The sequence below is a fragment of the Mchenga conophoros genome, linkage group LG12 (genome assembly GCF_057382185.1).
Source record: "Mchenga conophoros isolate Kocher_MC1m ecotype Shallow Benthic linkage group LG12, M_conophoros_male_GT1.1, whole genome shotgun sequence".
Lineage (NCBI taxonomy): Eukaryota > Metazoa > Chordata > Actinopteri > Cichliformes > Cichlidae > Mchenga > Mchenga conophoros.
Genome location: NC_140537.1, coordinates 17,522,278 through 17,537,450, shown reverse-complemented (window position 1 = coordinate 17,537,450; position 15,173 = coordinate 17,522,278). Strand labels below are relative to the sequence as shown.

Genomic DNA, 15,173 nt, shown 5'->3' with positions numbered 1-15,173 from the left:
CTGAAGAAGCCTCTCAGATGAGAGGTGAAACATCTTCAAGCAACTTAGAGACGTCCAGTCCAAACTTCTTTCCAAGCTCTTTAGACTACCATGACCTGGATGACTGAGAACCTTCACAGACATATTGTCTCAAAAAACTTGTCCTCTTAACGTAGCTTTCTAACGTGCCTGATACTCTTATACTCATACAAAAGGGCATATTACAAATATATAGCACACATGAACAAAAGAAAAGCCTCTCTCTTTCTTTCTCTCTCTCGCTCTCTCTCTCTCTGTTCCCCAACAGTGCTTACTGGAACCTTCAGTACTTGACAAAGCAACAAAATGTCTTTCCATGCCTTTCACACCTCTTGTTCTGCATGTGTTCAATACTTTTTTAAAAAACAGTCTCATGGTGGTCAGAGGGCCCGGTGGCGGCAGTGTCCGGCAGCCTAGCCTCTGTCAGTGCGCCCCGGGGCAGCTGTGGCTACAACGTAGCTTGCCATTGCCAGTGTGTGAATGGGTGAATGACTGAATGTAGTGTAAAGCGCTTTGGGGTCCTTAGGGACTGAGTAAAGCGCTATACAAATGCAGGCCATTTACCATTTATTTTGTTTATTTTTGTGGACTGGAGATCTGGTCAGAATTTAATGTTAGCATTAAATTAGCACCTTTAGAAATAAATGTACTTAAAATTGGTGATGTGTTTCATACTTATTTTACCCGCTGTGAACCTTTAGAACCTTGTAAGCAGAGAGAATAGACCTTATCATTTTGTTAGCTCTGCTCAGACAGTGTTCCTGAGCAGTGTGCTGGATGTGGGGAAAACCCATTGATTTTCCCCACTGTCCTCAGTACTGTTTGCAGCCCTGAAGGCTTCTGACTACACAGATATATATGCAGTCAGTAAGAAAGTGTCTCCAACCTGAAAATCCTAGCCTGAAAATCCTAGCCTGAAAATCTGGGTGTGACCTACCAGCTGCAAGGGGACTCTGCATAACTGTGTGTGACTGAACAATCTAAGTAAAGAGGGAGTTATCAACAAGGGTGCACATAAGTGGTCCGCAGGTGCGCATGTGCTGTCAAAATAAAAAATGCGCACCAGACAAGAAGTTCTGCACCACATCTCTGTGCGTTCATCATTTGTCTGAAGCCAGCTCACCTCCTGTAACCACTTTTCCGAGAACACGTGCTTCTTTTGTGGTTCTGACTTCTTTTGACATTTCTTTGGAGGTGGAGGAACACCAAAGTAATTGCTTAAAGGAGCTTGCTTCTTCGACATCTTTAAGAGTTCTAAACAAATGTCTGTCCTCCTCCAGAAAATCTTATGTACGCAAATGCGCGTTGCAACTTCTTATCTGGTGCGTGTTTTTTATTTTGACAGCACATGCTTACCTGCGGACCACTTATGTGCACCCCTGGTTATCAACTTGAGTCAAAGACTGAGTGTTAAAAGACTCTTTATCTGAGTCTGTGATGTGCAAAGAGCTTAAACAGACTCCAGAAGGCTGCAACTGCAGTAGCCTTGTTTTGGTTTTAAAATCTTTGTGAAATTTTGCAAGAAGTATTTCTGAGGTTTCTTACCTCACATAATTCTACGAGGTTGTCAGCAAGTACATGTTTCAGCAAGAGAGTGGAGAGAAGGATGCAGCAGCACCAGAAAGTTGTGAAGGAGGTGCAGCTGAGAGGAATCACTGTGACATCATGGTTAGAGAGCTTTCCTAAGAGCTATTCAGTCTTGTTTTATGTAAAATTGGAGGCCTGCTCACCTTATTAAAGTGGTGTCATTGTGCCATATTGACAAAGGACACCTATACAATAATGTTCGTCATGACTTCATTAATAATGAGCTACATTGTGCACTGTGCATTTCTTTTTGCAAGCTTGTTGAGTACATGAAGTGGTGTATAATGCCTCAGTTATTATTCACAAAATTGATCTTCCCAAATTGAATAATTTTTTAGACATCATTAAAGACGTTCCCTTTGTTTTCCAGTTTGCAAATGCTTGCAAATACCTGATTTTGAAGCTTGTGGAGAGATTGTGATGCTTTTATGTAATATGTTCAAAAGAAAAGTTTCTAGAAACAACAACCTAACCTTAAGATCTTATTAATACTTTATTCAAACTTGAATTATAAATGTGAAAATCTAGATTAGTGTTAAAAGATGCAAAGCATCTAACCAAATAAACATATTTGGTTAGAGGAGGAGGGTATCAAAATTTGAGGGTGTTTTTGCACGCCGCATTTGCTTTCTTTAATGGACTGCCTTGAGCCACTAAATTGGCCTGAGCTAGTTGGATGACTCCAGTCACATCTCTCTTATGGTGCAGTAAAGGGAACACCTGTCAGCCAGTCAATGCTTCCTCTTCTGAAAGGTGTGCATATACTAGATATCTGTAGGCAGTATACCTACTGAACTAAACATGGTGAATTAGCACTTTATCTTTCCTACATTTCTGACCAACTGTAACTTTTAAAAGTATTAAAAACTCTTTTAATTGATTTATTCCCATTTTTAATTTCCTTTCATTCATCATATACAAAGCTCTTCAAATTACCATTGCATATGAATTGCATTCTATAAACAAGCCTGACTTCCCATTGTTTTCTTAGCAAGTGATTACATGTTAATCTGTTTTGCACAGGCAATGCAGGTTCATCACACACAGAATTGCAGTTTGAATCCACTTGTAGTCAACACACCGTTTGCTGATGCAGAGCTTAACCAAATCACTGTGGCCTAAAAAAATACACAGTTTTAAGAATGGAACTTATCACTGTGCTTGCATATGTTTCAACTAAACTGTTCAAAGAGTAACAACCTATCACGAGACAAATGTCTGCTCTTTCTGGGAAATTACTGGCATAAACAAGTGTCTCATGACACTATTATGAAACGCACTGACAACAGAAAGGAAGCAAAGGTTAACGCGGTTACCATGTAAGAAAGACAATTTTAAAAAAAAAGGGGGGAGTGAAATTCACAGAAAAGAACTCAATTAATAAATCAATACCAGCCTTACAACAGCAGCCCCCACCCCTCCATATTGTGGAACAGGTAGTAGACACTTAATATCCATAATATCCACACCAATAATTATATTAAAATAAAATAAAAATGATTAGCAAGAAGAACCTACCTAAAGTCCATAGTGCTCCTCTTGGGAAAGCAAATGTGTTTAGAACAACAAAGCATTCAGACTGTACTTGTGCAAGACAGGTGTTATAAAAATAAACACAATAAAATAAATAAATAATATAAAATGCCTTGAGATAACTGTTGGTATTATTTAATGATATGTAAACATAAGAAAATACACCTAAGTCAAGGGGATGAACCAGTGTTGTGTTTACAAATGACACAAAAAATAAGCAGAATGGCACATCAAAAGCATAAGCCACAACTCACACTGACTTTTTAACATTTAAATATTATTAAAGATAAAATATAGAATACTCTTAGTATACTACTAAGTATAAAATTGTGAAAAGGCCTCATTTGATCTGAAATGAATGAGCATAATACTAACTAACATAACTAACAAACGTCAAGTCAATTTTATTTTTATAGTGCATTTATATCAACAGTGGTTGAGCCAAAGTGCTTTCCAGGCAATTGCATGTAAATTGAAATTTCAATAAATAAGACTTAAATGGACGAGCATAATAAAAATGAAAGCCTAGCAAAAATTACAACGATGATAACCAGTTTAAAACTTATTATGGGATAAAATTATAAAGAAATTCAGAAAATAATGGAAAAAAAAAAACAAACTTACAGATACATACACAGATAAAATCTAACAAAGGAAACGTCAAGATAAATCGAAACTTGGATTTTGGAGTGTATGATTTTGTTAAATTGTTAGAAAGTGTGGCCACCAGAAGGAAGCCACTGAACTGCAACAGACCCTTTATTGGCCTCTAGTCTTTGTGTGAAAATAAAAAAAGGAAATGAAGTAATATAAGTAGCATAAAAAAAAATGTTCTAATATGTATTATAAATACAATGTATGCGCATCTGAATATGAACTTATCTCTGTGCTAGTAAATGTTTCAACTAAACCTTTTAAAGAGTAACAACCTATCAAGAGACACATGACTACACTTTCTTGGAAATGCCTGGCATAAACAAGTGTCTGATGACTCTACTATAAAACCCAGTGACCGCAGACAAGAAGCAGGTTTTTTCTTTTTTAATATAGTGGCAAAATCACAACAACAGTTGCCTCAAGGCACTTTCTATTGTAAGATAAAGACCCCACAAAAGAAAATGGAAAACTCGAATTATCATGGTTGTAGCAAAGACAACATGGAGGTAAAATTCACAACAAATCATTGGCTTACTCACTGTTCACCTGCAGGCACATACTCCTGAACAAAAACAAATAATTAAGTGAATGCCAGCCTTAAAGCAGCACCTTTTCCATTCCACTTGCAAACTAGTTATCATCATCAGCTATGTGCTGTCTTTTCTTTGTTTCATTAGTACAGTATGAAAAACTCAATTTCTTATGCAACTATGAGTTCTCTCATGTGACAACAGCTGTAAGGCCTCATGCTGTCCTGCTAATTGACCAACAAGAAGCTCAGCACCCACCAAAGGCACACACATGTGGTAACCAATTTTCTCGTCTCTTATCTTGGCTTTCAGAATTTTACACTGATGTCTGTTTTCCAAACCCAACTGAAGATTCATTAGCCCATACTCCCAAGAGCTATTTTTGAGGTGTGACTTACTATTAACATTTAGTTCATTCATTTTCTCAGTATCCAGTTGAGCTTCTACGGTTGTTCATTTTGGTGAGGATAAAGAGACGTATACGATGGAGGTGGTTCTTCCTGCTGAAACTGAGGCAGAGCAGTAGATCCTGGATATTGTACTGGGGGTGATGAAAACGCTGGAGCTGAGAACTCATATGGTGGGGCACCTTGTGGCCACTGGTTAAAGGAAGTAAAGTCGCTGTAGCTTGGAGCCCCAGCTGTCCCAGGTGGGTAAGGCCCCAGAGCCTCCCCAGGCTGAAAGGCAGCAAAACTGGGAGGAACGATGGCCAGTGGAAACACAACCTCTGGATCAGTGGCAAAACTAATGTCCACATACACCTAGGAAACATGTCAGTAATAGATTAGTAAACATCTGAATCAAAGTGCAACATATGAAGCTACTGATTCAGTTATTTGTCATAAATAATTTATATGTTATTATTCAAATTTTATGCAGCATTTTGCAATAGTAGTAGTTTAATTAGGTGTTCTGCAGTAATTTTTTGTATACATTTTTTAAGAGTTTAGGACACGTATTTTACGTGTCTATTACTTACCTGAAAATGTTTACAAACAGATGAAGTTTAATTTCTAAGGTAATACTATATAAAAGAACTATGACTTTGTTTCATACCTTGATGTAATATTCCACTGAGATGATTTCACAGTTATGGAGAATGATGACATCAACGGGAATCTTCACTTGGCAGGAGACACTTTCCTCTGAGTTTGGATTTATATTGTCCCCGACCTTTTTAAATAAAGTTTTCTCACTGGACGTAGAAGAGCAACCAGCACGGTACACTATTCTCTCCTGGAGTTTGAATTTGGGCTTCATGTCCTTGGAGGAAGAGTTGCAGATTTTGGTGGCAACAGATAAAGTTTCACCTGACAAAAGCAAATATTATAAGTAAACTGCATTGTTAAATGTATTTACATTAGATTTTGCAAATTGCAAACAATTTACCTGGAAAACAGACTGTTCTGTTAATAGTAGCAGACATTTGGACCTGTCCCTTGGAGAGACCACTCATCTTTTTACTCACTGTACTAGATTGTGGACACTATAACAAAACATACAGACAAACATTTTCCAACACAACTTAATGCCTCACTGAATTGCATTTTTAAAGGTTACAATACACTTTTCCAAGTATAAAATTTCTAACAAACCATTGCAGTGTTTGCCATTACTTGAACAGTGTGTAGAAATGCCTTAGAAACAAACTTGATCTCTTTTTGTACTGTAGAAGGCCATCGCCAGCTCCTGGATATCTTTGCTTCAACCATGTAGACAACTTTTCCATGGCATCCTGTAAAGGATGATGGCATGTTCCTATAAAACAGAACCATGGTATAATGCATTTGTTTGTAAAGGCAAGTTATGACACAGTATTGATACTTGCAGCCAGAAATTCCCACTTACCCCTCTGGGATTTTAAGCCTGAACTTAAAATAATGGACCCCTTGGGGAAGTGAAGTGCCTGCAGGAGAAATGTGATTAAACTTTTGAGAAACTCTTGAGTGGTAGGCTCTTAAATGCAACTGCTGCTTTCCAAGATCTGCATCAAGCCTAGTTACAAACTAGAAGATATATTTGATAAAGAACTTCACTGTAAAAAGTCTAGACTTGAATCACGTTCAGTAAAACTAAAAGAAAATGCAGACAACTTTAAACTCACCTTTGAAACTCGAGTGCTTTTTTTATATTCCTGTTTTAAACTTTGCATTAAATGTATTTTTTTAAGAATGGCATTGGTTTACTTTTGTCTGTTTCATTTAACTGCACATCAGATTAAATTAAATATTACAATGCTTTTGGTTCTTTTTTATTTATTTATTTTTCTGCTTGTGACATTTTAAGGTTTTTATATGGCAGACATACTGAATGATCATAGGTAGGCAATGATAACTAATAATAGCTGCATTTTACTTTGGGGAGATTTTCATTTAATCTATGTGATGTTTAATGTTTCTCCTATCAGCAAAAGATCATCTGGAAGAAGGGAAGTTGGGACAAATCCCTGGAAGGGCTGTATCAGGAATGGTATCCAGTATAAAAATCTGTCAAATCAAATATGTGGATACCTCTGCTGTTGTAACTCCTGTGGTAGCTTATGGCCATACTAACTTGTATACCTCAAACAGAACTGACTGAAGCATCAGTAGTTATATCTTACTTTTTCTACAGTTAATCAATACTCATGTCTGTATGCACTGTTATTCCTGTTGTTTTTGCACACACTTTTCTAATTATTCTTAACTTCACAGAAAACTCTTTTTAAAAAAAAAGCAGGGATCTCTAAAATGCATGTATCACCATAGTGTCTTTAATATTATCTCTGCACGTGTAACATGTTTTATTTTCAAGCCAGTCTGCTAGTTTCTAGCTAGAAGACCATGACAACCATGGATGTAACCAGCCCGGTAACCTGGCCATTACCAGGTCAGTAATATTTTTTTACTCCCCCAAAAAAAAGATTGGCACCTATCAGTGTCTGACACTGAAGATGACTTTAACTTTGAAAAGACTCTATGGGAATTCTGCAATATTATAATCTATCCCACAGTGCCTGTGACTGGGTTGTGTTTAGTGAGTTAGGATAATGCAAGACTCACAAGGAATGATAACTGAGAAGAGAGAATCAGAGGTACAGTGGGACCAGAGCCAATGTGAAAGTAGCATTTTGCTTTGAGCAATTTAAATTTCAAAAGAAGGACGAATTCCATTCTTTATTTAGTTGTATATACTCAAAAACGCCAATGCAGGTATTTACACAGTTACTCCTGCAAAAAACGGAAGCTATAGAAAATGTGCTTTGAGGTTTTTATAATTTCTGGTTGAAGACTACTATAACTCTATGATATACGGTCTTATGACTTTACTTTTAAGAGCTGTAGCCTTATAGGAAGTAGCTCTATCAAGCAAAGGGTGTCCAGTGTTGATTGGTTTATTAGCTGAGCTAATTAAATGTAAATAATGTTATCTCTGGATGGTAGTGCATGAGATTTGCCTTCTTGTTGAGATGAACCCTTGTAACGGATTGAATAAAAATATATTTGGTGTCTCTGTATGTCTCTGTATCAATAAAGCCATGCAAAACATCGGAATATGCTGCTATATATCGTTCCCCGCCACCTGGTTAATAGTTTGGCAAAGTATAAAAACTGACAGAAACAGAGTCGAGAAGCACACGGCAGAAGTGTATAGACGTGGCAATAAATAGTGCAGCCTAAGGGGGAAAGTACCATTTATAAACACATGAGGTGATCAAGGAGTGTAACAAGAGAGGGAACCCTCAAACAGTTGCGACAGAAGTAGAAAAGAGGGTCGAATTCAAACTGGTCACAAGACACGGAAGACAAATAACAGACAAAACAGGAAGGGAGACGCAGGGAAAGGCAGGCGTGAATAGTTTGACACAAGAGGATTCAAGAGAGGATACGCAAACAATTAAGAGAATTACAGTCTAAAATAACAAAACATTCGAAGTGTGGTGAAATGGTTAAAACATCCGTCTTTCGCGCGCACAATTCTAGCTAAATCATAAATCCATCCGCTTTGGGGACTGGGGAATGACAGCAGATTAAAGCACCGTCCTTTATGGAACTAAGAACTAAAATTTTAATGAAAATTGAATAGTAGATGACAACCAAACTAGAAGGGCAAGAACGGAATTATCATAATATACAAGGATTACATGAATAAAACTAAAAGAAACCAATGATCATAACAAACTCAGTATATTGCCATGAGGAGTGAAATGGCAAAATAACGTGATTTCCAAGTTCTAAATAAATAAACCTACCTTTAGCATTTTCTGCAACTAAGAGTTCCTTCACCTTGAAATATCTCCTATGATCACTGTACGATCTCTCGTCATCTCCACTTCCTTCAGACCAGTGTACGTTTGCGTCTCCTTTGGCCTTTACAGAAACACTTTTGACTTTGATGGCTTTTGTCAGGCTGAAACTAACTGTTCCAACTATAGTATCTCCTTCAGAAAAAGTATCGCTTTCGTCGATTGTTCCGTAAGTCACATTAAAGTCCTTTATCGGAGACATTTCTGAGCTGTCGGCGAAATGCTTTTCTCAGCACTGACGAGCAGATCCAATGGGCGTGACAGGAGGCTCCGCCTATAGAGTGACGTCGTGGGCTTTTTTTTTTTTTTTTAATTTGACATAGTACCAAAAAGTGTGAGACATTTATTACAACAGCTCTTTAGACAATAAATTTAGCTTATGCACCATAATGACCAACTAGACATATTACTGGGATTTGCACAGTTTAAGATAGCTACTTAATATTGTTCACTAAGTCTTTACCAAAGTCACAGTTTATTCACAGATTTTATTTACATTTACTAATCTGAGAAACACTGACATGTTGCAAATGCTTTTTGGGATCCATAACTAAACTAAATGCTGTTTGAAGAACGACTTTTCAGCTTTTCAACCCTTGTAACAGTAGCACCTCATTCAAACTCCTTTTGATCAAAAGAAGTAGCCTGCTATGTTTGGGTGGGCAGCTAAAAACTCTGGATGCAAGTTTCCAAATGGTGGTGTTACGCAACAGAAAAACAACAGTGCCATGTATCATGGCATGTAACTGATGGCAACAACAGTGCTAAGCACAGAACCACCGTGCTTCCCTCTGCTGCCTTTGCTACTAGCTTTTGACTGAAGGGATAGCTGGGCAGTCCATTTAAACTAGTTAAACCAGTGGTTTAACTGGTAAAACTAACTTTGACGCCAAGTTAGTTTTAGCTCATAGCTAAACTCTTTTTTTTTTTTTTCATAAGTTCTGCGAACTAACTAGAATTTACCATGTACTACCATCAAAACCAGTTCTATGGTCTCCTGCACTTTCGCCTAAATTACCTGATGTTTTTCTTTTTAAAAAATGCAGTAATTTGTCCGCCACAAACTGTCCCACCAGTTTTCATTTATCATATCCTGTCTTTCCACGTTCAAAGTTCTAGGTTCAAATCTCTTGATCAGATAAGATCTTTCTGTGTCGATTTCCGAAGTCCAGCTGCATACTTATTGCCTACACGTGTACTACATCTTTGACTACATGATAGCAAGGACAGGCTCCAGCCCCAGCCATTGAATTGCAAAAGACGCTAAGAAAATTGATGGTTGCTCTTATAAACTCTTGCACAAAGACCCCCTCCCACACAATAAGATGGAGATTCAAGGAGGGGTCCCGTGTCTATAAGTCACAGTGGATGACTGCGCTTTGGGGTCCTTAGGGAGTAGTATAGCGCTATATAAATACACGCCATTTACCATTTATATAAACAAAACAACATGAGTCAGAATTTCTATGTCTTGTCAAATCACAGTGGTTTGCTTTTAACAGGAAGACTGGCTGTATTCTATGATCAGAGAAAATTGCTCAAAAATGCACCAAACCAAATTAGATGCTGTGGCTAAAAGGAAGGGCATTGTAATCAAATCACCAGGCTCCAGCTGAAAGAGATCAGGTTGCAGCTGAATAAAGGCATGTGGGTATGTTGCATCCTGTAGCACATTTTGCATACATTTTATTTTATAATCAATCTGTGGAATATACGAGGCACAGGTACACGCACACGCAAGTTGTTATTGCCAAGTTCCACATTTATTCACACGTTTCACAGGTTTATGCTTTTCACATAGACTGACAGCTCGTTCCCAGCTGACGTGTGTCGTTTTTTCCTCTCGCCACCGCTCTCCGTCTCACTATAAAACAGGGGAGGGAAAACCATTGTCAGTCCATAATCACCATCAGCTGTTCTTACCGGCGTCTCCCGTACCGCCCCGTTGAGCCCACTGCACCACTCCTCCTCTGCAGCCGCGCGCCGGGGCCCCGCCTCCGCCACACAATCATTGTCTAAAAATTTGTTTCACAATAGTAAGAAAAAAATTCAGCTCACAAAAGCTTTTCAAAATATTCTTTCTTTATCATTTATCCAAGTGAATGGGAAAGGGGATAGTCACAGCTCTCTTCCAATAAAGAGTTATGTCCTGGTCACAACCACCGATTCAATCATAAACTTAAACGAAATGAAGAAATACCCATAATTTAACCCATAATTACCTCTATATTAACACATATATATGTTTTTGTTACTGCAACATTGTAATCAAGGTGGTTTTAAACTACCGCATGTTAAAATGTGTTATGGAGTCTGACAGCTGCTGATAAGACTGACCTGTGGTAGCGCTCTTTCCTACACTGTGGGTGTAAAAGTCTACTGCTGAATGAGCTGCTCAGTGCTCATAAGGTCTCATGCAGAGGGTAGGAGGTGTTGTGGAATGTAAGGAATGTAAACATTTGTTTTGAATCCATTTTAATTCAGCCATATTGAATTTAGGTTTACAAATGCCCTTAAATCATGGAAACAGACACAATATTAGCACAAAGCTACACATTCAGCTACATTTTTTTTTGAAAATTCCAACAAAGGACAACAGCAGCAAATGCAAAAAGAAGACAAATGAAGACAGCTGTGTTACGTACAGTAACACCGAGTGTGCATGTAGTGTGCTCTCTCCTGTGATGTGGGTGCCAGGTCTTTCTTATGGCTTCATTAAACAATTGATACTGTTATAAGGGTAAAGAGCTGAACTGTCTCTCAATAGGCCAGCGTTCTCAATCTCTAAGACGTCACTGGGCAGCAATTTAAATGATTATGACACAGTCAAACCAAACCTTACCTGTTTCCATACAGCAGTGGTTCTTAAACTTTTTACATCATTCCCCACATGGCAGGAATAAATATTTTCATGCCCCCACCTAAACAAAACAATGACAGAAAAGCCTAGCTGCAAATTTATTAGATAATAAGCTCTTTCACAATGAATCCTTCAGTTATTTTTTTAAACAAACAATATGTCTGTGAAGGTTCTCAGTCATCCAGGTCATCGTAGTCAAAGGAGCTTGCAAAGAAAAGCGTCTGGACTTCTTTAAGTTACTTGAAGGCGTTTCACCTCTCACCCGAGAAGCTTCTTCAGTTCTAAGGTCAAATGGTGGAGAGTCCCAGATATAAACCTAGTGGGAGTAGCCCCCCACAGAGGGACAAAAGGACCCCCTGATGATCCTCTAATCGCCTGAGCCAAGGTGTGAAACTGGGTGTGGGTCCCAATCAGCCAGAGTTTCGGGTGAGTTCATTGTGAAACCTGGCCCCACCTTATCATGCGAATTCCTGAGTTAAACAAACAACTTTCATTTCAAACAACTATTTGTAACTTTTGTCACTAGACTGCTTCATGAGTCTGCACTACTTCTTCAAAAAAGCAACAAGTTAAACAGAATGTGAACATTGCCAAACACGGAAAAATAAAGTTCAATCTTAGTCTTATAAAAAAATAAGTCCAGAAACTTGTGAAGAGAGATGAAAATGTATATAATTTACTGAGAGTTTAATACTATTCAGTGGTTGCGGTGAGCCTGTTGTTGACTGCAAAGCTGTGGCGGGGCATGGGATGTGGCACGGCTGCGGGGGAGGCGGACGCACCTGAGCGCAATCTTGACTGGCCGGCTTAAAACATAATGAACTGGGTCCTGTTGTTGTTGTTGATGTGTGTAGACTGTAGCCAAAAAGCTGCAGCCGCATGTGTAAGTCGACAGCCGCAATAAAAAAAGGTACTGTCTGAGGTGCCCCAATCCTGGGTTTCGGCACCACTGTAAACAATGCACAACGGACCCGTCCACATGTTCGCACTTTTCAGTCCGCTGAAAAGCTGCAGCTGCGTGTGTAACAGCTGCAGCTTTTCAGCGGATGCAGCAGATGCGCATATTATTAACATAACTGCCGTGAATTTCTTTGTTCCACCGTAAAAGTGCCTTACTCCCTCGAATCTTTCTGCTACTGAAATCCCCATAACTGACCACTTCCTCCTTTCATTTAACCTCACTCTCTGCTGCTCTTCTACCAAGCCAACCCGTCTCATCTTGTTCCGCAACATCAAGAACATTGATATGGACATTCTTACTACCAGTTTGGACAATGTTCAGATTCCGGACTTCTATTCTACTCCTGATGATTTGTTGTTATATTATAATAATTGTCTACTCACTGTCCTTGATTCTCTGGCTCCTGTAAAAACCCACTCTGTTTCCTTTGCTCGCTCTGCTCCCTGGTTTACCTCTGACCTCCGAGCTCTGAAGGTCAAAGCTCGGCAGCTAGAGCGTAAATATAAGAAATCTGGTTCAACTGTTGATTCAGAAATCTATAAATACCACGCACTTCAGTATAAAGACTCCATTAACAAGGCCAAACAAATCTTCTACTCTGGTATTATCAGTTCTTATGAGGGTAATGCAAGGACTCTGTTTTCAGTTTTCAACAAGCTAATTCAACCCCCCAACGCTTTACCACCGCACTTCTATTCCTCTGAAACATGCAACTCCTTGATGCTGTTCTGGACTACGAAAATCAATAACATCCACCAGCAACTCAGATCAAATGTTGTGTCTACGCCCTCTCCAGAACCTCTTCTCCTTTTTGAGCCGTTTTCCACTTTTCATCTTCCTGATTTATCTGATATTTCCGAGTTCATGTGTAAATCAAAGCCTGCCACATGTCATCTTGACCCCATGCCCACGGGGCTTGTGAAATCCTGCCTCTCTTCTTTACTCCCACTCATTTCTGCTATCATTCACTCTTCTCTCACCACCGGTATCGTTCCCTCCTTATTGAAGACTGCTCTAGTCACTCCTATACTGAAAAAACCTTCTTTAGATCCTAACAACTTTAACAACCTCCGTCCGATTTCCAATCTACCCTTCATTTCTAAGATACTCGAAAAAGTGGTTGCAGCTCAACTTCATTTACATCTGGTTAATAATAACATCTACGAGAGATTTCAATCTGGTTTTCGCTCATGTCACAGTACCGAAACTGCTCTACTTAAAGTCACTAACGATCTTCTAATCGGAGCTGACTCTGGTCTTCTCACCATTCTTGTCCTTTTAGATCTGAGCTCAGCCTTTGACACCATTTCCCACTCTGTCCTTCTAAGCAGACTTTCCTCTCTCGGCATCTCTGACACACCCCTCGTCTGGTTTCAATCATATCTCCTCGACCGCTCCCAGTTTATTCAACTAAGATCATTCCGCTCTCATCTATTCCCCGTCACCTCTGGTGTACCCCAAGGCTCAGTTTTAGGCCCTCTTCTCTTTGTAATATACATCCTCCCTCTAGGTACCATCTTCCGCAAATTTGATCTTCAGTTTCACTGTTTTGCTGATGACACCCAGTTATATCTCTCTTGCAAACCTGATTCCTCCCTCCCACCTTCTTCCCTTACAGAATGTCTATCCGAGTTAAAATCCTGGTTTACCTCTAATTTTCTAAAGCTCAATGAGGATAAAACTGAGATCCTCCTTATTGGCACCAAATCCAACCTTTTGAAGGCAAACCATTTCTCATTCACCATCGATAACTCCACAGTTTTCCCTTCTCCTCAGGTTAAGTGTCATGGTGAATTGGATTAAAGGACTCAGGTGCGAGACTCCTTGCAGAATGACAGTGGATTTATTTACAGTGAAAAGGTTTGTTAACAGTTCGAGTCTATAATCCAAAAAGGGCAGTGCAGTGATACGGCGACCTCTCCTCACGGTGACATTGCAGTAATAATCCACAACAACTCCTGGTGCCGGCTCCTCCTCCAATCCCTGAACCCTGGAGGCAGATGAGAAAAAACACACGCTCAATAACGAAAATGTCCTCTCCTTCACAAACCGGGTATGCCAATCATGACTACGCTACCCGGTTTAGTTCAACGTTCCAGCGTTGGTTGTGACTCAACCGCCCCGTTAAATAGGTCTGCGCTGGCAAGGTAATTCCGCACAGGTGCGATGATTCTAGCTCAGGACACTCCCCTCCGGTCAACTGCCGTTCCGTGCCACGGCTTCCGGAAGTACATGTTCCAGCAGAAAAACACATGCACAGGATGGAGAGGAGAACACGACACAGTACACACAAATACCACAACAAATTGGCAAGACGATCGGTGAGGACCGTCTAGCCATGACATTAAGAGCCTTGGTGTCATCCTAGACAGTTCACTTTCCTATAAATCGCACATCAATAATCTCACCCGTTCTGCCTACTTCCATCTACGTAACATTAACAGATTGCTTCCTTCTCTTTCCACCCAGTCTACGTCCATTCTTGTACATAGTCTTGTTACCTCCCGTATTGACTACTGCAATTCTCTTCTGCATGGTCTCCCCCAAAAATCCCTCCATAAGCTTCAACTGGTTCAGAACTCTGCTGCTCGCATTATCACCAGAACCCCCTCCTACCAGCACATCACCCCTGTTCTTCAGGAACTTCACTGGCTCCCTGTGAAATTCCGGATAATTTTCAAACTTCTTCTGCTCACCTTCAAGGCCATTCATAACCTCGCTCCTTCTTACCTTTCTGACCTG

General features: G+C 39.5%; 1 protein-coding gene across 2 annotated transcripts; it reads right to left on the bottom strand.

The window, feature by feature from the left end:
- Positions 1 to 2,421: 2,421 nt before the first annotated feature.
- On the bottom strand, positions 2,422 to 8,873 carry LOC146562391 (arrestin domain-containing protein 3-like). 2 transcript variants are annotated; one of them, XM_085294110.1, is made up of 6 exons: positions 8,557 to 8,873; positions 6,174 to 6,231; positions 5,921 to 6,083; positions 5,715 to 5,811; positions 5,382 to 5,635; positions 2,422 to 5,086 (listed from the first exon to the last, which is right to left on the bottom strand). In XM_085294110.1, exons 1-6 carry the CDS (start codon positions 8,810 to 8,812, stop codon positions 4,769 to 4,771), a joined length of 1,146 nt encoding a protein of 381 aa, XP_085150236.1. In that variant the 5' UTR covers positions 8,813 to 8,873; the 3' UTR covers positions 2,422 to 4,768. The 2 variants fall into 2 exon arrangements, with proteins under 2 accessions (XP_085150236.1, XP_085150237.1); XM_085294111.1 differs by having other exon boundaries at positions 5,942 to 6,083.
- Between the last annotated feature and the right edge of the window lie 6,300 nt (positions 8,874 to 15,173).